The sequence below is a fragment of the Neolamprologus brichardi genome, chromosome 5, assembly GCF_056152115.1.
Source record: "Neolamprologus brichardi isolate AB-2024 chromosome 5, ASM5615211v1, whole genome shotgun sequence".
NCBI lineage: Eukaryota > Metazoa > Chordata > Actinopteri > Cichliformes > Cichlidae > Neolamprologus > Neolamprologus brichardi.
In genome coordinates, this window is record NC_142108.1 from 14,144,843 (window position 1) to 14,167,062 (window position 22,220).

The 22,220-nt window shown below is 41.5% G+C and overlaps 2 protein-coding genes across 2 annotated transcripts; both read left to right on the forward strand.

The window, feature by feature from the left end:
- The first annotated feature begins 9,604 nt into the window (after positions 1-9,604).
- On the forward strand, positions 9,605-12,615 carry endou (endonuclease, polyU-specific). The gene is made up of 7 exons (XM_006807563.2): positions 9,605-9,711; positions 11,108-11,267; positions 11,353-11,558; positions 11,668-11,781; positions 11,873-11,979; positions 12,063-12,205; positions 12,285-12,615. Exons 1-7 carry the CDS (start codon positions 9,663-9,665, stop codon positions 12,397-12,399), a joined length of 894 nt encoding a protein of 297 aa, XP_006807626.1. The 5' UTR covers positions 9,605-9,662; the 3' UTR covers positions 12,400-12,615.
- Positions 12,616-16,460: 3,845 nt separating this feature from the next.
- On the forward strand, positions 16,461-20,249 carry LOC102787726 (neurogenic differentiation factor 4-like). Its single transcript, XM_006807564.3, has 2 exons — positions 16,461-16,599; positions 18,490-20,249. The coding sequence occupies exon 2, from the start codon at positions 18,496-18,498 to the stop codon at positions 19,483-19,485; it is 990 nt and encodes a 329-aa protein (XP_006807627.1). The 5' UTR covers positions 16,461-16,599; positions 18,490-18,495; the 3' UTR covers positions 19,486-20,249.
- The last annotated feature ends 1,971 nt before the right edge of the window (positions 20,250-22,220 follow it).

The window sequence follows — 22,220 nt, forward strand, 5'->3', positions numbered from 1 at the left end:
AGAGTAATAATTAGGCAGAACCCCTTGAAACTCACTTAAAAGTATGTGAAGACAAGATTCCCACTGGTGAAAAAAAACAAAATGAAAAAACAAACAAAAAAAACAACAACAATTAGGGAACAGTAAAATCCAATCTCTACAGCCTTAAACAACAAATAATAGTAATAAAATAATATCTAAACCACAGAGAGGAGTATACACTAGAGCAGGAGTGTGGAACTCCAGACCTTGAGGGCCGGTGTCCTGCAAGTTTTAAATATCACCCTGGGTCAACACACCTGAAACAAATGATTAGTTCATTATCAGGCTTCTGGAGAACTTCAAGACATGTTGGCTGTATCCCAATTCAGGGTCTGCAGCCTTAAAGTACGCAGCCTTAACGGTCCACAAGTGCCGCGTACTCAAAGACCACTAAGGCCGGAAGTGAGAGGCTTGTGAAATGGGACGTCTAGCCAACGTTGCTAGGCAACCCGATTGCTAGGCAACCCGGTTGCTATGCAGTTGCTAGGCAGTGTTGGGGAGTAACGGAATACATGTACCGCCGTTACGTATTTAAAATACAAAATATGAGTAACTGCATTCCGTTACAGTTACCGTTTAAAAAGGTGTTATTTAGAATACAGTTACTTTGTTGAAATAAATGGATTACACAGCTGTACTTCCCTGTTTCATATTGTGGCGGGTCAGGACTGTTTGGGTTTTGTTTGACAGCTACGTTCTGTTGTTCCAGGTGGCAGCATTACGGTTGCCATGGTTACATGGTGACACTCTCTCTTTGCGTGTTTCCTGGGTGAGAGAGGACTTTTTGTTGTTGTTGTGCTAAGCTAATAGGCAGAATGCTACAGGTATAGCTCTAAAGAATGTAGCATCATAGGCAGTGTAGTCCGTGCTGCAGGGAGAATGGACTGCCCTTCATGTTATGTGTCTGTGAGTGAGGGAGGGAGAAAAAGGACCAGTTGTAAGTAAGCTATTAAGACTCGACTGTACACCGTGTTCGTGTTTTCCTCCAAAAACAATAAGTTCCGTTGGAGCAGCCTTTCAACGCCTCTCTCTGTCTCTCGCTAGCAAAGTTGACCCAGACAACAAAGTAAAGCTAGTTTTCGGCTACGAGCCCGACACAGAACCCACCATATTAGCCAGAGGTCCCTTTACTACGGTTTGGAGCCGCGGACCTTCAGTAACAGTAATAAATCACAGCAATAGTACATTCATGTAGTTGTAAACAGCATGATAATATATTAAGTAATCCAAAGTATTCAGAATACGTTATTCTCATTGAGTAACGTAACGGAATACGTTACAGAATACATTTTGGGGCATGTATTCTGTATTCTGTAATGGAATACATTTTAAAAGTAACCTTCCCAACACTGTTGCTAGGCAACCTGGTTGCTAGGCGGTTGCTAGGCAACCTGGTTGCTAGGCGGTTGCTAGGCTAGGCGGTTGCCAGGCAACCCGGTCGCTAGGCAACCCGGTTGCTAGGCAACGTTTCATACAGCTTTGTTTGACAGAAGTGAAGGACAAAATCTTTTGTTCATTTGTGACTGTGAAATCATGATTATTTATTATTATAAATCTGCTTTTTAAAATATAAATATAATTAAATAACTTTAGAAAGACTCCCATTTGACTCTTTACATTTAATGTTATAAAAAATATTTTTTATTTTTTAAATAATCTTAAACTGTTAGTCTGCAAAATGTGCAGCAATTTAATTTATTTATCCTCTTTAGCTGATAGTTTGTGAGGCCCAGGTAGACTGTATAACTGCATCTCTACCAGTTTTTCTGCACTCCAGGCTCTTCTGTTCCATGTGAGGGGATTTTCCTTAAGGCAGGAGAAATTATCTCCATGAAAAGAAACAGGTTCGGCCATCGCACAGTGGAACAAATTTTCTTCTTAAATAAAGGTTTAAAAGGGTTATCTTAAATGCATCATGTTGTAATTTGCAAGTTCATAAGCATTTTCAAGCATAGGCCTGACCTGTCTCCCCAATGGGATGTTTGTGTATTGTATGTACAGTCGGCAAGGTCTGTCATCTCGGTTGTGGGCAAAAGACCTGCAACTGACAAATAAAGGCTATCTCATCATCTCATTTTCCCTTTCCAGTTCACAATCAATTCTACCCCCAGGTCAAAAATATGTATAGGAAAATTTCCCTAATATAATATTATTTATAAATATACCCCTCCGGCGATTAACTGAAGTACATGGAGGCGGGACCTCACAGCAGAAGCATACTTCATAATGTGTTGTACCAGGGGCGATTCCAGGATCAGAGCTTTGGGGGGGCTGAGCACCCAGAGAGCTGCCCAGCCAGGCAAGATGGCTTTACTCGTCACGATGAGACTTCTTCCCTGTCTCTGTCAGTCCCTGCATCCTTAAATGTCTCCAGTTGTCCCTAGTTCCCTCTGACTGTCTCCTTGGTGCATTTATGATGAATGATGATCATAGTGAGTAAGAAGTAAACTGAGCGCATTTCTTGGACAGAGATTCACTTTTAATGTGTATGTATAATACAATACAGATATATAAAAATACACTCCAAAAATAGAGTCCTTGAAATGTACAAATCTAGAAAATATTGATAAAAAATTGTCACAGTCTGTCCTATGTTAATGTTTCTAGTTTTGCTTCCCTTGTCTCGTCCTGCCTAATTACTCCCAGCTGTGCTCTCCTCCTGTGGCTCATTCCCCCTCGTTATCCCTCAGTGTATTTAAGCCCCATGTTTCTCTTTGTAAGTGTTGCGTCCTCCCTCATAGCTGTGTGATTTTTCCCTCTGGTGCCTTGTGCTTTAGTTTTCCTGGTTTAGTTTTGTATTGTTTTTCGTGTCCCACTCCACGCCAGCAATAAAGCTGAGTTTACTTTTTGTCTCTGCGAGTTTGCGTTTGGGTCCTACTCTTGCCTGCAAACAGCCGTATTGTGACACTATGGTACAATGTACACAATGTATGAAAATATCTTTACTGCAGATACTACTATGGCTCTGCAGATTTTTTTCTTTTATTTTAACCTATGTTGCCTCACCTTGAGGTTGGCAAATCAGTTTTGGTGAACTATCTCAAGCATTTTAACAGTTTCTGTTGTGCCTGTCACTATTCCCTGTCTGTTTTCTTACCTGGTTCTTCCTGACCTTGTACTTTCTCCTCACGTTCCCCTCTTTCCTCCTCTCTCCCTCTTTGGACTGACAATCATACACAAATAGATTGTATTCAATTAGATGAAAAAATTACATTAATATGAAAAAAATATATTATTAAGATCACTAATAAAAAAAAGTCCTCTTACAGTTTACTTTCAACCAAAAGGCAAATAACCAAACCACATGAACATCTAATAAAAGATATAAATATTGAAACACTGACCCAACATTATCCTTTATTGATGGATCATTTGTTCTTACACTTTTACCTGAATGTTGTTCCTGGGTTTAATATCGGCACATGCACATATGACAAAATAACCAACTTCTCTCATTCCATTTCAAACAGGACAGTGGCAACAACAGTAGGCTACGGACAATTTTAAGTTTTAGATTTTAAATAGGCTGCATAAATTTCAATGGGAGCAACAGGACGGTCAAATGTTGCTGATTTTACTACAGAGCAAGACGGATTGTAGGGTAGCAAACATCATCGGAAAACACGTTTTCAACACTGCAGGTTACCTGGGTGTAATGTTTCTCAGCTAAAAGGAAACATGGTCTGACTCCTACCTAAATATATAAAGAGCAACTGAAGGTTAAATGCAGTTAACATGTCCTGTTTTAAGCCAGGCACTTACACCTCCGCTCCGCTGCGTCTAAGCTACCTTCGCTCTGGCAGCAAGGGGCTAAAGCCAGAGTAGGGGAGAGGCGAGCTGGAACAAACCAAAAATGGGCTAAAATCGCCCCTGGGCAGTATCATCAGAAGACATAGCATACATTTTCACTGCTATGCAGATGACACCCAGCTCTATCTATCTATGAAGCCAGATAACACACACCAATTAGTTAAACTGCAGGAATGTCTTAAAGACATAAAGACCTGGATGGCCGCTAACTTTCTGCTTCTTAATTCAGATAAAACTGAGGTTATTGTACTTGGCCCTGAAAATCTCAGAAATATGGTATCTAACCAGCTCTAAAATTAGAAATGTCTCAGAGTGACGCTGAAAAAACTAGTTTTGCATTGATTACTTCCAGGCTGGACTACTGTAGCTGATTATTATCAGGAAGTCTTAAAACTCCCTGAAAAGCCTTTAATTAATCCAAAATGCTGCAGCAAGATTACTGACAGGGACTAGAAAGAGAGAGCATATTTCTCCTGTGTTGGCTTCCCTTCATTGGCTCTCTGTTAAATCCAGAATTGGATTTAAAATCCTGCTCCTCACATACAAGATGAAGTGCGCTCATGCACACAGGTACACACACTATCTTGGGCTGCCTCTAAAAATATCTTGTATTATCAGTACTGTGTGCTGTTCAGTAACATTGCCACTGTTATTTATGCATATGTTGGTTTTTGCTATGGTTTCTCTGCTGTTTTCTTTTTCTTTTTTTTCTCAATAGGTGCAGAAGCATTTCTCCTCTTTCAGCCTTTCAGTCATATTCTCTAATGAAATATGACTATCAAGTGGACCATAATAGTACCTTATATACACTTGTTACAATCAAGGTATACAAGGTATAACCAAGACCACAGAGGGTGCCACTTGTGTCTGCTAAAAACAGACAGCTGAGTCTACACTTCCCAAGGGATCAGCAAAATTAGACAGTAGAAGACTGGAAAGTGTTGCCTGGTCTGACATGTCTTCCTGCTGTAAAATTTGGGTAGTAGGGTCAGAATTTGGCATCCTGCCAAGTATAATGCTGTTGTTCACACTAGACAGCAGACAGGTCAGTAGTCACTGTAAAATCTAATTAGTTCGCAGAACTAAAAAAAACCTATGCAAACTCGTTGCCTCGAAAAATTGAGTAAAGCTTACTTAAGACGGCTAATTTATGGCAACTTATTGATTTTGAATATGCATTGTGTACTCGGTGACCTTTAGCTTGCCAAATCAAAATATGCTAGCTTCATAAGGAATTTAAATCTAATTGTCCACTATAAAATATTATTGTATTAAAGCAACTCGAAACTGCCTACTTTTTTGTTCCTTGTTTCATCATTTTGAAAATTTTCAATATAAATGTTCAAAATCGTGTTGAAAATTTGTCGATCAAATATAACACTGCAGGGCAGGCTATAACACAGGCTACAACAATAACACTACAATATTTTATGTGTTTCTCAAAGGTTAAAAGCCCAAAGGCTAAACAGCAATTTTGTAGTCCTTTCCAGATTTTAAATTTAAAAAATCTGGTTGAGAAAATATGCAAATAATATGGGCACAAAATATGCACTTATGCAATATAAGTTCTATTTTTTTTGGGGGGGGGGCATGAACCCTCATGTGTACTTTTGGGGTAGGAAAATCAAACATTTATATGTCATCAGGCATCCCAAGAAAAATCCAAACCAGTGTTTGTTGCAGAAGTAGTTTTATTTGTAAGTGAACTTCATTTCAAGGCATCAATTTTTCCAGGCTTTAAATCAAGGTTGCACTCTCAGTCAGTGTTGCATTTGAGCATGTGATCTCCACATGATGAGAGATACCATGTGTGAGCTATTCTGGGTTATCTCACATAAACCCTGTGAAATACAGCATCTGGTCATTCAGGTGGAAAAATCAGAGAGGGTCCCATAATAATGCATAAATGTACTTCAGATTACTTTGATGGAAATTACATTATTTCTCAAGGCAAATTCCATATACAAAAACAGCTTATAACATATATGTTATGAGCTTTGATGCTTTTTATGTGTTAAAGCTCTGTGTGATAACCAAATGTAGTTTCCATTGAAGAGAAAAAAACTGGAGATGTTTATCCTTAAATAGATTGATGCATATTTTTTTTAAAAAAGGGATTCAAATATAACTTCAATCATATAAATACATAATTAATTAAGATAACACCTCAAAAAGAACACTGGTGTGTTTTGCATAAAAGGTGCAATTGTGATGAAGTGACATGACTTATGGGTCTGGGTAATGTGAGTGCTGCTTTCGGATTGTTTGAGTGAATTTGTAATTTATTATTTTCTTTTAACTGCACACACACTTAAACAACATAAAGGCCATGTGCTCCTTTGTGGTATGCCTGGCATTCCTAATAGCACACAACTCACAACAATAACACAAAAGACTGCTTTCAAACAAGGTCTCACGGCTGGTGTGTCGGTGTATGCCGGCATAGACTGGTCCCAGCACCACACTCAGCCACATAGGCCACTCAGCCTCAAGGGAAGAAAACTTTAATAATCAATGAACAGCAGCTGTACCTACCAGCTCCACCTGGCACTGCTCTCTGAACTCCCTCAGCCACCTCTCTTTATGCAGCTGAGGAAAACTACAGCCCACTACCACACAGGCTCACTGGCTGACTTAGGTTGGGGAACCAGCCTGTTTTGTTGTTGCAGTTGTAAGCTTCAAATAACAGCAAAACTCACAAGGTGTGTAATGTGTAATGCACCAGTGTGACTTGAGATAGTGAGCTCCAACTCATCACATGCTGACACTTCTATACACGTCATTTTTCAACGTGCGGGACAAATGTTTCAAAGAAATGTTGGCTTAAGCCAAGGCAATTTTTAAAAAATTTTAACCAAGCAGTTTTCTTGCCTTTCTTCAGATACAAAAGTAATCACTGAGTGACAATAAAGTGGAAAGCATCAGCTCTTAATTTGTCATTTAAAACACCATCTCTCACTCTTATTTTTATTGAGTGTCATTTGCTAACACGATAATTTGTTCCAATGTTGCAATAGTTGGTGCTTCAATCCAAAGGACACTTTTTTTGGACTGACATGAATCTACAAAGCCATGAAGCTAAATCCAAGATGAAGCCAGTGGCTGGACTCCTTCATGCAGTGGAGTCACTGCAGTTTGACATGGTCTCAACAGAGGGTGGTACTAGTTTTCATCCTGCACTAGTACTGCAGAACATTGGTCATCAACCAGATTGGCAGGCATACATTTATGTTATCCATCCATCCATCCATCAGAAACAATAGGTCAGGAGGAGTCTGCGAGTGGTTAACCCCAGGAGAGCCTGAAGGCCTCCACTATCATTCCCATCCCCCCAAAAACTAGTATAGACAGCCTCGATGACTACAGACCTATAGACCTCACATCTGAAGTCATGTAGTGCTTTGAGCAGATAGTGTCAGTGTCAGCACATCAGAGACGATCTACCCTACCCCCTCGACCCCCACCAGTTTGCTTACAGAACAAATCAGTCCACAGAGGATCACCATCACCCTTCACACAGTGCTGAGCCTTCTCGAGAACAGGGAGAGCTATGTGCAGATACTCTTTGTGGACTATAGCTCAGTGTTCAACACCATAATCCCAGACATCATCACCAAAAAACTGGACCATCTTCATATTCCCCCTGTCACCTGCTCCTGGATCAAAGACTTCTTCACCAACCAGCCTCAATCAGGCCTACTCAGTCCCCACCTTTCCCCTCCCCTGATACTCAGTACCAGATCTACTGCACACTTATGAGTGCACACCAACCCACACAACAAATGCTCTTTACATCACTGGGGTTTGGCTCATCTCTGATGGAGATGAGACAGTGACAGGGCGGAGGTAGAACTTGTCCCGCTGGTGCTCAGAAAATAACCTGAAACTGAACGTCCTTAAAACAAAAGAGTTTAGGAGGCACAGGTAGGTCCACTCCCCAATTATTATAAATTGAAAACAGGTGGAATCTGTCTCCAACTTCAGATTTCTGGGCACCCACATGTCCACCAATCTCACCTAGACCCACAACCCCAAGGCACAGCAGTGGCTACACTTCCTCTGTGTCCTGAGAAAGAACAATCTGGACCAGAAGCTGGTGCTGGCCTTCTACACTTCCTCAGTGGAGAGTGTGCTCTCCTACTGCCTGGGTGTTTGATACGCAGGGCCCACAACTGAGAACAGGTTGCACAGAGAGTAATTAACACCAAGTTGTTCACAAGCCAGTCAAGATACAATTGCTCCAGCGACTTATGGGTGTGCCAGAGAAAGGCATCCTAATCAGGTGCCCAAACCACCTCAACCACCACCATGCTGCAGCCCATTAGAATCAACATGAAGTGTGTGGAAAACGTGTCCAGCTTCAAGTTCCTGGGTGTGCACATAGACACAGACCTCCAATGAAGCTCAAACACCTCGGCAGTAGTAAAGAAGCCCCGACAGCGTCTCCATTTTCTGAAAATCCTCAGAAAAATGGACCTGAAGAGGGAGCTGCTGATCGTCTCGATTGAAAGTGTGATGGCATATGGCATCTCTGTATGGTTCTCTAGCTGCACCGCGGCACACAAAAAGGCACTTCAGCGGGTCATTAATATGGCCAAAAAAATCATTGGTCATCCTCTTCCCTCCCTGAAGGACCTGTACAGCACTCGCTGTCTCAAGAAGGCACACAGCATCCTACGGGACTGTACACACCCAGGACACCGGATGTTTAAGCTGCTGCCGTCTGGCAGGAGATTCAGGCTGCTGAGGTCCCGAACAAACAGACTCAAGGACAGCTTTTACAACAGGGCAATAGCCCTAATCAATGCTAACAGTTGACCTATTTTTTTTTTTTTGATATAATAATATTAATGTGCAATAAACATTCACTCATTCTTTCATTCATTAAGCCATTCCTATTTTTTGCTCATACCTTTCTTGCACTTTTTTTTTTTTAAATTAAAAGTTACTGTGTTTTCTTGCTTTTAGTTGCGCTTAGTGCCAACGTTGGACAGTTTCCAATTTTGTTGTACTATTGTGCTAGGTATGAATGGGCAATGGCAATAAAGAGTTATCTTAACTGCCTACTTTCGATGTGGAGAAGCAATGGCTCTACTCTGCACCAGCATTTAATCTCCCGGTTTAAATTTTTATAAGTCCCACTTTTTTAATGGCGTAGTTAGCATTCATGTGAATTGAATGCAGTTTCTCTCTCAAGTTCAGGACATGGTGCTGAAGTTTCCTTCAAGCACCTTGAGAACTTCTCTATAAGAACAAAAATCCAGTGGAGGCCTGGAGCTCCAGCTGTGGGGAGGTGAGGGTACTTTAGTTTAGGGGGTGCCACAGTCCCCCCTGCCATATCCCCTTAGAGCTCAACCACCTCTAAAGGTGCTGTCAGTTTATTACCGACTGTGTCATCAGCTGCTGACATACATATGGGTGCTGCTACTAGTGAGTTACCATCATCAAGTTAACAACACAATTTTTTTTCTCATTTTAAAAGCTGTGCCCTTCACTGTGGTTGGGTGTATTTAGCACTTGGGATTGCCCAAACAACAATAACCACAGACTCTTCTTTGAAAACGTGATGCAATTGCTGCCATGTTGATGCCTGCTGGTGTGGTCAAAATGTATGTGTGGCCATCATGTTCCAAAAAGTGACTACTTGAGAGAATTAAAGCTGAGTAACCTGTGCATAGGTGCTCTGTCACTTAACTCCACCTCCAATGGTCCCTGAACCAGTATGCCCTACCTCTCTGATGGTAGTTGGGCAAAAACCACACCCCACTTTGACATAAAGGAAAGGCCACAACAGTTAGTTCACCTAGATATCAGGCTGCTGCTAAGCAAAGATGAAGCTCCTTGTTGTCCTTGTACTCTGTGTGACCCTGGTTTTCAGCAGTAAGTCATTTCTTTCTTTTCTTTTTTTTAAACTTTTTTGCTGCTACACTGCATTAAAAGGTAAAGGTACGTGACAGAACCAGACTCTTGATAATAGTTGATACCAAAAACATGTGCATTTGCCATTATTAGAGTTTGTGGAAAGCTATTAGTATCAGTATTTATTTTCTTGTAAGGGCAGGTGTGGTGAGAGTTACAACTCTCAGAACGAGTGTCCCTGTAACTCCCTGTGCCCCCAGTACAACAACTGCTGCAACGACTACAACGAACTCTGTTACAGTAAGACCAAAATATGTGTTGTGAGTAGCTGACCCCACCTCACGTGCCGGATGGTGTCTCTACACTACTAGCTGTTCAGTTTGCGTTCTACAAAATCTTCCACTACCAGCCCCTCTGTTGCAGACATCTGGTTGCTTTCACACGGCTAACGAGTTCCAACAAGCAGCAAGACAGCGAGCTGTGGGGGTCTGTGTCCCAAAATCTGAATTTCTCAAACTATTCTTTGTGTCAGTAACATCATAGCTAGATCACTAATTACATTTTTGTAATTGTGGGGCTCTTTGAATGCATAAGAGTTCTATCAAAAGTGGGTACTCTGCTATTTTTATTAATTTATTTAATTTATTATCTGTCATAGATAAATAAATAAATAAATAGCAAATTGTATCTCTGAAACTCTCTCATAATTCATCTCAGCACCCTTTTATTTATCTTGGAGGGCTGACCTTTAGGTTCAGGACCTCTGGACTAAACAACAAACTTTATGTAAATTATTTAAGTGTAACTGTGCTTTGACCACTTATATTTTAGAGTAAATTTTCTTTTATAAATTGACACAGAGTCATGAAGCTTTTCATCGTGATCCAGATGCAGAATGAGAACTAATTTTCTTTATAATTTCTTAATTTCTTTCTTTTGACATATTATAGTTGTAATGTAGTATTTTTATATTGTGCCACACTTCCATATTTTGCTACTTTTTTTTTTGCCTAAAATAATCGAAACACTTTTTATTGGTTTGTGGTGCCAGCAACTCATGGGCAAAGCTTTTTTTTGTTTTAGTATATGTCCAGCAGGTGTCATTGTTGGGCTAGTCCCTATAATGAACGGAGATTAAAAAGGCTCATTTTGTTCTTTCCCTAACTGCATTTGTTGCCTCTATGTTGAGTATAATCCAGTGGTGGAAGATGTATTTTGATACATAAAAGTAATACTAGAGTACAAATATACTCCAGTTCTCATTGTGGAAAGTTGATGTCTGATGTGATGTCTGACTCAAGCAGAGTTAAGTTGGACTATTTCACACACTGTTTTAACTTAACTTAGACTTATTTACTTTCCTGTTATCTGTACTCTGACGTCTCCAATAACACACATATGTGCATGTATTTTGTAGGTGTGGATGGTGTGGTAACTGATGCAGAGATCAAGTCTATCTCTGAGAGACTTTATTCTCTGGACTCAAACAAGGCTTCAGCCTCAGACTTGGTCATTGACCCTCAGGCTCTGGTGCCCGACTCTCAGACCAGCTCTGAGACAGATCGCTCCTCGAAGCCGTGAGAAAAGCCGTTTTATCAGCACAGCAATCTCTCGCTACATAGCAGTTTTTCTATGTCCTAAATCTTTTTTTCCTGCTTTCAGCTTGTTCAGCTACCTGAATGAGAATGCTCTCTTTTCCAAGCCCACCTACGCTGCTCTGCTGTCTGTGCTGGACAACTACAACAGGATGACTGGACAGGCAGAGAACTTCAGCTCACAGCAGCTGGCTGAGCAGGACAAGTTTGTCAGGGAAACTATGTCCAACACTCAGCTGGGACAGGAGCTGTTTGCTTTTCTCTACAACAAGGGTAAAACATTTCTATGCATGATATTTCACCTTCACGCATCCTCAGCAATACTTGAAGGTTGGGTACGGTTATCCTCATGTGTTTTCAATGTCTGTGTTTATATCTTAAGGCATTTACAAATCAGAGGAAGACTTCATTCAGGACCTGAAGATGATGTGGTTTGGTCTGTACTCTCGCAACAACAACCAGCTGGACTCCAGCGGGTTTGAGCACATCTTTGCAGGTTCGGAGAGAGCAGATTTCTTTTGAACATCTCATTTATTTGAAAACATATTCTCTTTTTTTTACTATTTTAAAACCACATTCTCTAACAGGAGAGATCAAGAAAGGAAAGGTCTCCGGTTTCCACAACTGGATCCAGTTTTATCTTCTTGAAAAAAGTGGAAAGCTAAACTACTACAGCCACAGCTTCAATGGGCCTGTAAGCACCGGTGATAAAAATCCTAAAATACTCTTTTAATTTACAAAGGGCACTGCATTCATTTTTTTTCTTTCTTGCTTCAGTGGACTACATTTCCTGATGTCTTGGGGATGCAGTTCATGTGGGACGGCTACTACAAGCAGGTTGGCTCTGCGGTCATTGGCTGCAGCCCGGAATTTGACTTTGCCATTTACAGCCTCTGCTACATCACTCGTCCTGGAAAACAGTGAGTAAATGTTCACATCCTGTGACGCCTTATCGAACGTGGATCTGTTCTAATTTCTGCTGTCTATCATCATCCTTAGGTGTCATCTGAGCGTGGGAGGGAACACGCTCATTATTCAGACTTACACCTGGGATAATTCCTCCTATGGAGATGGGAAGAAGTTTATTGGCTCGGCCTATCCCGCATCCCCTTAAGGACTGACATTTCCCCCTAAACAATAAACAAATTGCAGCAGAGCTGCCTGCAAGTGTTTCATTGCACTCATTATATAATTGTTTTGAAATCATTTTCCCAATAGTAGCATTTAAGTTCAAGTTCCCAAATTGAAAGATGTAATGTGATGTAAATTTGTCACAACATTCCCTACATCCTGTATTAAAACAATACAGAGCAATAAAGAAAAAAAAAAACTTTATCTCCTAATGATGGTTTCTTTCTGATTATCTAGTTGCGTAAACAAAACTGTAAACCAGCAATTAATCTGCAGTGAAACCTTTCAGAGAAGTCTCTCGGAGCATGAGAATGTGGCGATCTCCCAGGGGCACGATCAAGCTGTGCCTAATGGGGCAAAAAATGGGCGTTTACACACCGTGAGCGGGCACAACGCTGACACTAACCGTTCAGTCATAAGAGCGTGTGCACACTTGACACAATTGCTTATTGTCTTATGTAAGAGCAAAACAAAAAAACAGAAAACAAAATGCAGTCTTTTGCAGTATGAACTATAGAAACAAAGAGACATTAACAGATCTTGTTCTGCTTGACCTGCTCTGAACAGTAACCACCAGCTAAACCTGTTCTTATCAGCTGTCCATAAAGCTGCCAGTGTGTATAACTCCCCAGTGTGTGGGGTTAAGAATGTGTGTGTGTGTGCGAGTGTGTGTGCATTTCTGCCTTTATAAATGGATGTGTATGTGTGTGTCCAGCTGGTATGGGGGTTGATTTTACTCTTTCACTCATCTAGGGTGACTAACAGGATAAATTCTGGTCTGCCGACAGAACAGGGGGGACACACTTGCTGCCCTGTTTAAAGAAAGTATTACAGGAGGTGGATCTGCCACTGATCCCATTGTCCACCAGTCTGTGTGCATTCATGCAAAACAAGAGCACAAGACCAGTCAGTCCGCAGAAAAACTCAGCCTTCAGCAATTCATCTGATTTAGGCCTCACATGTAGTCAAAGTGCTGCAGCAACATGACAATAAAGTTCGCCCAGGGAAGAATTTCTCTTGCTATTTTGTCAGACCATATTACATTTTCTTTGCTGGTGGCTCTGGAAATTAGAAGAGTAAATCTCCTCTCTTTTCACTCTGCCCTCTTTTTTAAGCCCCAGTGGAATCAAATTAAATCACAGTGGGGCAAATAAAAGGGGGAGAAAAAAAAGATTCAATTGTTTCTTTTGTCACTCACACAACTTCATAATCAAATTATAGCTGGCCACCCGCCAGCGTGTCCTCGTATCTCCCTCAAATGGGCTTCTCCTGGCAGATCTCGTGAGCCACCTGACTTTTGTTTTGTAATTATATTATCCCGCTCTCTCTTTCGCATGTTGCGGCTAATGGCTGAGCGGGCTAGCCCAGCTGCACACGCAGAAACAAAGCTGCTTATGGGGGCCAGACAATGGGCCTGTGGAAAAGGGACGCCTGAAGGCGGTCAGCCAATGAGCACGCTCAACAGGGGGCCAGCAGGGGGTTTAGGAAAGGGTTAAGGGGGTTTAGGGTTCAGCCACAGGGAGAGGAGGAGGAGGGGAGGGGTGTGTATTTTACCCAGTGGTGGGGTCCATCAGTGAGATGGTTAGTAGAAAGACACATGGTCACCATCACCCCTGTCTCCCCAGGGTCGATCCTGGGCTGGAGGGAGGTTCAAGTTTGGCTTAGAAGACTGGCCATTTCTAAAGTTGATGGGGGACCATGAAATACAGAACAACATTCATTCTCTGGTGTTGTTTTGTACGTTTTCCAAACAATTTGAAGACCGTATTGTTATTGCGTTACCACTGGTATAGATGTTGAAATGGATACTGACATGTGCAAAGTGAGAGATACAATCTCAGTGCACCGATACAACCTACGGCCATATCAAATTACATGCGAGGCTACTGCTCATATGGAGAAAAAAACTTTTTAAAGGCTACACATGGGCTCTATCCTCATCCCCAAACACGAGAACACACACAAACACACTGTCTTCATGCTGTAGCGCTGGCATCTCTCTAAGGAATTCCAGTATGACAGATGGACAAAACCCACTTTCCCCACTGTCACACACAGAAACTCTGGGGATTCAAAGGAAGGTCATGTTTGTGTGTGTACTGAAGTGAAGTTTTATCTGTCCTTCTTTTTTTTTATTATAACAAATTCCCGTCTCATACCTAGAGAAGGTGAGGAGTCCTCTGAGCATGCAAACATGCTGAGTGGGCTGAGCAGCCAGTTGAGAATAGATGAGCATCTGAGCCACAGACTGTTAAAATATGATATATGTTCAAGGAAAGACCATCTGCAGCAGGACTTCATCATGTGTGGCCAGCACACAGGGATCAGGGGACATCATGGCATACATACGAGCACCACTTGTCGAACATAAAGATCGGAAAAACTGCAAGTAGGTTGCATTTAAATAGAATTATTAACAGGCTAGAAAAGAGAGAAGTTTTTAAAGTTTGGATCAAAGCTCTTAGAAGAATAATGAATAAAATTTATTCTGCTAGGTTGTTACAAAATGTTTTACAAGCATATGCAACGGGGACACGAGGCCTCAGCTATCATATTCCCCTGCCGGTTCCACTCTGGGGATGTAAGAGACCCAGCTCTGCTATTCCCATCTCAGGCTGCAGGTGTGGAATAGGACAGGAAAAGACGCAGGGGGAGGAGCATGGGGCAAGGTGGTCGACTTGGGAATGAATATAAAGTGAAAGCACATAGTTTGGAATTGCAGATTACCCTGTAAACTATGTTAAGCCCCTCTGTTAGAGCATGTGGTGCTCTTTTCCTAAATCGCATATACAGCATTCCCAATCTCACGCTCTCTCTTTTCTCCAGTTTAAAAAAATGACAATAATCAGCAAGACAATTTGTCATCCTCACTTTTTGGAGAACTTTGGATGGTTATGAGCATGCGCCTATTTACATCTGGATTGCTAACATTTTCTTTCCTTGAAATAATCTGACTTTAAATCATTGTGTGAAATTTGCCACCTACTTGACGTTACCTGTATATTAGTCGAATAAAATGTAAAATGCACAGCCACAAGTGTTTTAGTTGTGATTCTTAGTCAGCTGAAAAGTTAATGTAATCTGTATAATCATTATTAATCTAATCATTAGTGTACCTTTTATACAAGTAGATAATTTATAACAGCTGGTTATTCAAACAAATCTCATCATCATATTCCCTTGTCTTTAAGACTTTCAGCCATGTTTCATGGTCCTCATCACTGAATAGAGTGATGTGGCTGAAGTGCTCCTACAGCAGGTTCTCCTGTCAACACTGAATAGAGCTAGCATCCATATCATTTTTTTGTTTTTTGAGCAAATCAGAGTGAAAACTGTGTTGCAATTTGCTCAAACTACTGACATAAAAGTTCAATGCAATAAAAAATTTTACTGGACTTTTCAAATTCAAGGTTAACTTACAGCTATTGAATAATTCTGATAAGCGAAGACATTCATTCATTGTCAGTGAATGTGGGTTATGGTGTTAAGCCTCAATATTCAGACACCCATGTCCCGCAGAGAGGACGAGGGGGGCTGGAGCGAGTCTCGAAGTCACATTGCTCATTTAAGCGCACACCTCAGGAGACCAAACTTACCCCTTCTGGTCAGAGCGGCCTCTCAGTTGAGGTGAACTTGTTTAACAGCCTCATCTCCACAGCGCAAAGGGCCTATGCCGGACGAGGGGAATGGCTCAAACACCTGCTCACACGCAACTCCGAGCTGTCACATACAGTTAGGCTCACGCGACCGAGCGCGTCTCCCCTCCGTTCACTGACACCGTGCTGCGGATTTGGCGGCCGCCCTCGCGCCTCAACAAAGGCCCGGGCCTCCCCTGTTTGTCTCGACTATTTCAGTGAGCTTATGCACATCTCTCACACGCGCGCTCGCGTGCGCGCAAGTCTTTGAGCTCCAGGGGCTACAGCCACGGGCCGGCCACGCGCGAGCCGAAGCGCGTCAACAAGAATGGATGGGAGTGGGAGGAGGAGGAGCTTTAACGTGAAGGTTAAAACCCGGAGCCCCCTCAGAGTGACCCGCACTGAGAGGCTGAACAGCTCCGCACAAGGAGACGCCACTGAACTTCAGCGCTGCTTGATGGACGGTGTGACCGAGCTGTGATCCGCGGAGAAAGGACAAATATCATCTGACAGACTTCCTGAGGCGGTCCCGGGACACATCAGCACTGGTATGTTTCATAGCGCAGCCGAGAGAGACTCTGCGGGTCTCACATGTGAGTGAGTCAGTGTGGACACACTGTTTACACGTAATTTACATTTTAATGTATCTTACAGGCAACTTGCTTTCAGTTTAGAGAACCAGATTTTTTGGCATAGGGATTTTATTTTGAACTAAAGCAAGTGCACGTAAAGTCAACAAGAAATTAATATATCTAATGAAAAAAGTACAAAAGGCTTATCTTAATATACTTCAGCAATAGCTGCTTAGGCACGCAATTTGTGGGGAGACATTAATATTTCTGCCTTTGAAAATGTCTATTTGAATTCAGACTGAGCCCTCTGTCAGGCTACTGATCTGCGGGATGTCGATCTTTCATTTAATCCCATGGTCGTTGCTTCATCCACGGAGTAAATCCTGTGATGGCCCAGATTAAAGTCCTGTCGGTGACTTGCTGGGGCATTACCAGTTCACAAGTTGACCGGGATTACCCAAAGAACAAGGGAAGGGGAGAAGACGGGTAAAGCAGATAATACATATGGGGGAAAATTCATGTAGCTATAAAGGCATTAAAAGCCATCACCTCTCTCTGCAGCTGTAATGTTTGGCCAATCAGAAGTACATGAGGCTGAGAAGCGCGCATCAGGAACTGTCCGGTGCTGAAACCGTCGGCCCGTTTGAGGACTTATTTGCGCAAAAATAATGGTTTTAATGGTTATTGATGTACTTGTATTCACTAACCCCAGGTTACCACGGGCATCAGACCCCTTAATTCACCCTTAACCTTCCCCAACCTTAACATTGTATAATCTTTCTGGGAAGTAAGTTTAGTTAACAGAGAAAATGGCTGTAATGGGAAAAAGAACAGGAAAAGTATTTTTTCGCTAATCGAAAGATCTTACAGCAAAGAGAAGCAAACAGGGACAGAAAGACACTAGATTTTTATACTTGCTTAATTTCTTTCATTTAATTTGCAAACTTTTGATTTTTTTATTTCCACTTCCGCTGGTGAAGTTTAGGAACCAAATAGTTTTGGTTAGGTTTAGGAGATGATGCTAAAATATCCTTGAACAGTATTAACCACCTACTACATTTTGTAGTCATACATGATTAAAACAACAGTCAGAAAATAGTAACATTAGTGGCAATGTCATTACAAAATTATTTTATGATGCATTAAAAACATGATCCAGAAGAGATTATATGTTCCTTGAAAAACAAACGATAATACTGATGAGCATTTGTAGGAGGTGGGGCTGTTAATTATGACTAACACACCTTTATTATGAAGCCAGGAAAGATCACCTGCTGATTTATGAAGAGCTGTTTAATCCACTGGAACACTTATAATCTGAGACAGGTCCAGAATCACCAAGTTCAGTCCAAACAAAAGCTGCTAAGTATTCCTCTTTAGTGGTGCTAAAAAAATAAAATAAATAAAATAAAAGTTAAAAGGAGCAAATTCACGTGTGAAAAGGCTTTGATCAAAATATTACAGAAATAAATATATTTCAGTGCATTATAAATTATTCAGAATTAAGGTAATACTTATGTAGGATGACCTCACTGACCAATAACCTAAAATATACATTCCAGTTTAATGCAATACTTTCAACAGCACATGACTTTAGGAAAAGAAAAACAATATTTTGTATTATCATATGTTTAGGATAAACAGATAACATTCATAGAATTACAAATCCTAGTGTAAGTACAGTCACTGTATGTATTACAGTACTCATGTCGAATGCACTGCTTTATATAAAAGAAGAAGCTGGAAACCAACAACAAAGAATTTGACAGTGATGAATCTGAGACCAAGGTCTAATAAACAATACTGTCTGTTATTATTACAGCATGTGTGTCACAAAGATGTCCTTTATTCTCCATTTTTTGGCAGATTGCTATGATGATAAAGCCATATGTTAGACAAGGGGAGGGTGAGGAGGTCGTCAGCCCTCTGCAGTGGATGGACGGAGACATGAGCTCACCTGATGGGGATCCATCGGCCCCATCGCACAGCTACAGAACAGGTGACATGATCCAACAGGCCAGAGAGATGGGGAGTGAGGATGCAGAGGAAGATGAGGAGGACAGAGAGGAAGGACCAGAGGATGAATCAAAACGACGAGGGCCTAAGAGAAAGAGGATGACCAAGGCCCGGCAGGAGCGTTTCCGTGCGAGGCGAATAAAAGCGAATGCCAGGGAGCGCTCGCGTATGCACGGCCTAAATGATGCACTTGAAAACCTGCGCAGCATCATGCCCTGTCACTCCAAAACACAGAAGCTGTCCAAGATCGAGACGTTACGGCTGGCCCGCAACTACATCTGTGCTCTGTCTGAGGCTCTGGAGGGGGGCCTGTCCACAGAAAGCAGGGCTTTCATGGAAACGCTGTGTAAGGGACTGTCACAGCCCACGACCAACCTGGTTGCCGGCTGCTTACAGATGGGACCAGCTCCAGGTCCTGGGATGAGGCCTGAAGACAGACATGGAGGTCGGCCACCACCTACTCTTGGTGGCATGGTGAGCTACTCCTCTCCAGGACTGCCAAGTCCCCCATATGGCACATTTGACTCAGCTCACCTGCTTCACTTGAGGGCGATGAAGGGAAGACCCTATGAGAATCACTCACCAAACGAGTACAACGCTGGTGGCGTGGGAACCCCTCCATATGACGGCCCGCCTACACCACCTCTCAGCATCAGTAGCAACCTGGTGCCCAAACAGGAGCCTTCACCTCACTACCCACCTTCCCACCGCTACTCTCCCACCCCTGTGGAGCAGGTGCTGTATCATACACAGACCGGATATGATGTACACTTAGAGGGGCCATATGACTCCTATCATCCACCGCACATGCCCCCCCGACAGATTACATCTGTCTACAGAGACTGAGAAGGATCGGGAGCGTCGGTTCCACATCAGCCTTTAGTACGACTTGAAGGATGGAGTCCCATCCTTCACAAACACTCAGGCTGATTTAAAGAAGCTGGCTCTCTCTCTCAGTAGACAGACTGGTAGTCAAGCACTGTAGAATAGTTTGTTTTTTAACACTTGTGGAACATTTGCACAGTAGATTAGCACCACTCAGCATTGCTAGTATTAGAAAATACTTGACTTAAACCAATAAATTGTTTTCCAAAACTCATTTACCAAATGATATAAGGACATAGCAGGCTGCTGCTGTCCAGCTGCCCGGGTACTGTAAAATAAGCACTTCTAATTAAGCTTTGGTAACACCAGATATTATTCCACATAAAGTATTTTTAATTTATTCGTTAATTTAAGATGGTGTAAATTAATTTTTTTCTGATGTGTGTGTTTTTGTTTTTTTTGTTTTTATTTGTACATATTTGTAGTCCAAGCTCTTCTTTGTCACTTAGACTCATCCATCTAATCTCTTATCCTTGTTTTGTGTCCAGTTTTATTGTTCCATTATAAGTTTCACACTTGAAACCATTCATTTGTGGGGATCAAGCTGATCTTCTGTGGGTAATGACAGAAGAGAGAGATATTTGTTTGTTTGTCTTTATTTTCAAATTTTCTGTAATGTGAAGGTTTGCAAAGGGGATCCCGGAGAAGCAAAAATTGTAATTCTCAGGTTAAAATTGTAAAGAAACTGCAACATATGACTGTTTTTCTTTTCAGTCTTGTTTCCTTTGGGACAATTGATGTTATTAAAAAACTGAAAGTTCAATTAAGTCTGTTTTTTTTCTTTTGTTTAATTTACTATTTGATGAAATGTTTTATTTTTAAGCATATATATTCATCAGAATCCATCGTTTAAACACTACCAACATCAACACGCCTTGTTTACTTGCTACTTTGTTTCTCATTTTTCTCTCCAGATCTCTGTGGTTTAGCGGCACTAATCCCCGGTGCCGTCTTTTAATGAAGGCCGAATGTGCGAGGCAGGATTGCAAGATAAAGATTTATGATTAACATGGCTGCCCGCCTGCTTAGGGTTTCTACTTCTCTGACATTGCGTTGGCATAATCCTGCCCTGACATCCACCCAGGCCGCAACTTAACACTTGTATTATACACATATAATAAATGCATTTCCTTACAGTTCTTATATTATTGATGTTTCATGTTCACACACAAACATTCAAAAAACATTTGAAATGCCGGAATCAAATTTTAAAAGCCTGGAAATAAACAGCCAGAGTGAGAAAATGATGAAGATAAAAGCAAAAACAAGAGACATCTGATCTGAGAGCAGCCAGTCTTGCTTTATAGTCCTTGCTGGTCACTTTAAGGGCCACCCACTGAGAGGTCAGGGAGCGGGGTCAAGAGGTCATGGGTCAGTGGTGGGAATGGTCACTGAAGGAACACTGGTGACCAGTTGCTTCATCACGTTGGCGGTCATCTTTCTGCGTGTTTCTGCCCTGCCTTCATCTTTTCATTCAGAGCAGCGAGCGTTAAGTATGACGTTAGAGGTTATATTATGGCTGAAATGCTCCTAATCCCGATAAACACGCTGATGAACATCCCACGCATGACCTGCACTGGGAAAAAATATATCGCTTTGTTTTCACGAGGATTAGCATAAGCCTGTGCGTGTATTTGTAATGCATTTGCACTACTAACCAGGAAAACCAGGGACTAACTTTGAGGGGGCAGGATGAATAACAAATAGCAGGACATCTCTCTGCTTGTTGGAGACACAGACGATCCCCAGACAATTAACATGCGGAGTGTTCCTACATGATAAATGATGGACGGCTGATCGATCAGCGTCTTGAAAAAGAAAAACACAAAAAAAGTTTTGTGATTTAAAAAGGACACTTCTGCACACAGGAGAAAGAAAGGACTGCATTCACCCTTAACCTTTTGACCTTTGACCCCTCTGACATTTAATATCAACGATGCCTTTTATTGAATAAATGCAGAAACTGTTCACAGTGCCTCATTTACATGTAATGTTTTGAATAATTTCCCAATTATGTCAATTTTCCCAAAGGAAACTTGCGGCTTGGCAACATTTATATGAAAAAATTAGACAAATGCAACGATTCAAGCACAGTTTAAATCAAGTCTTAGTAGTTAAGGGAATAGAAAAGGGTTTCAGTCATATTTATGAAACCAATAAAGTTTTAAGAACAATAAATGTATATATTTGTGTCACTCTAACATCATATGGAACAGTAGTTTCCTGCTGCCTGAATATAAGTACCAAATTATCTAAAGAATACGTGCTCACTTATGTGAATCGACAGTTTGTGCGTCTGTGAGAGAGCTCACCTCACGTGTGGATGGTGGTTGTGTTATTTGGGATGAAACAGTATTAAGCAGCTGATCAGAGCTCAGTGTCTGAATGGTGTCATTTACTCGTTAATCCAGAGGAGAGAGGGGCAGTCAGTGCAGCAGCTCCTCTTCTCCATTTGATGCGCAACAGTATGCAGCTGCAGCGCTTACTCAGCATCTAATGCACGGTTAAAGAGATCCTGTTTTGGAAGAAGTTGGAGAAAAATGAGTCTTCTGTTGTGAATATGCTCATTTTTATTTGTATTTTATTAATTATTATTATGTTAGATGACAATTATAGAACAAAATCTATAATAAAGGAGGGAGGAATCGCACTGCCACCTAGTGGTAGAAGTTTATTCCTGCAATATATGTATCAGC

Excerpts from the sequence above, each read along its gene's own strand:
- endou (XM_006807563.2), top strand. The coding sequence starts at position 9,663 with ATGAAGCTCCTTGTTGTCCTTGTACTCTGTGTGACCCTGGTTTTCAGC. Across the intron at positions 9,712-11,107 it reads TGTGACCCTGGTTTTCAGCA|GTGTGGATGGTGTGGTAACT; the intron begins GTAAGTCATTTC and ends TGTATTTTGTAG. Across the intron at positions 12,206-12,284 it reads ATCACTCGTCCTGGAAAACA|GTGTCATCTGAGCGTGGGAG; the intron begins GTGAGTAAATGT and ends CATCATCCTTAG.
- LOC102787726 (XM_006807564.3), top strand. The coding sequence starts at position 18,496 with ATGATGATAAAGCCATATGTTAGACAAGGGGAGGGTGAGGAGGTCGTC.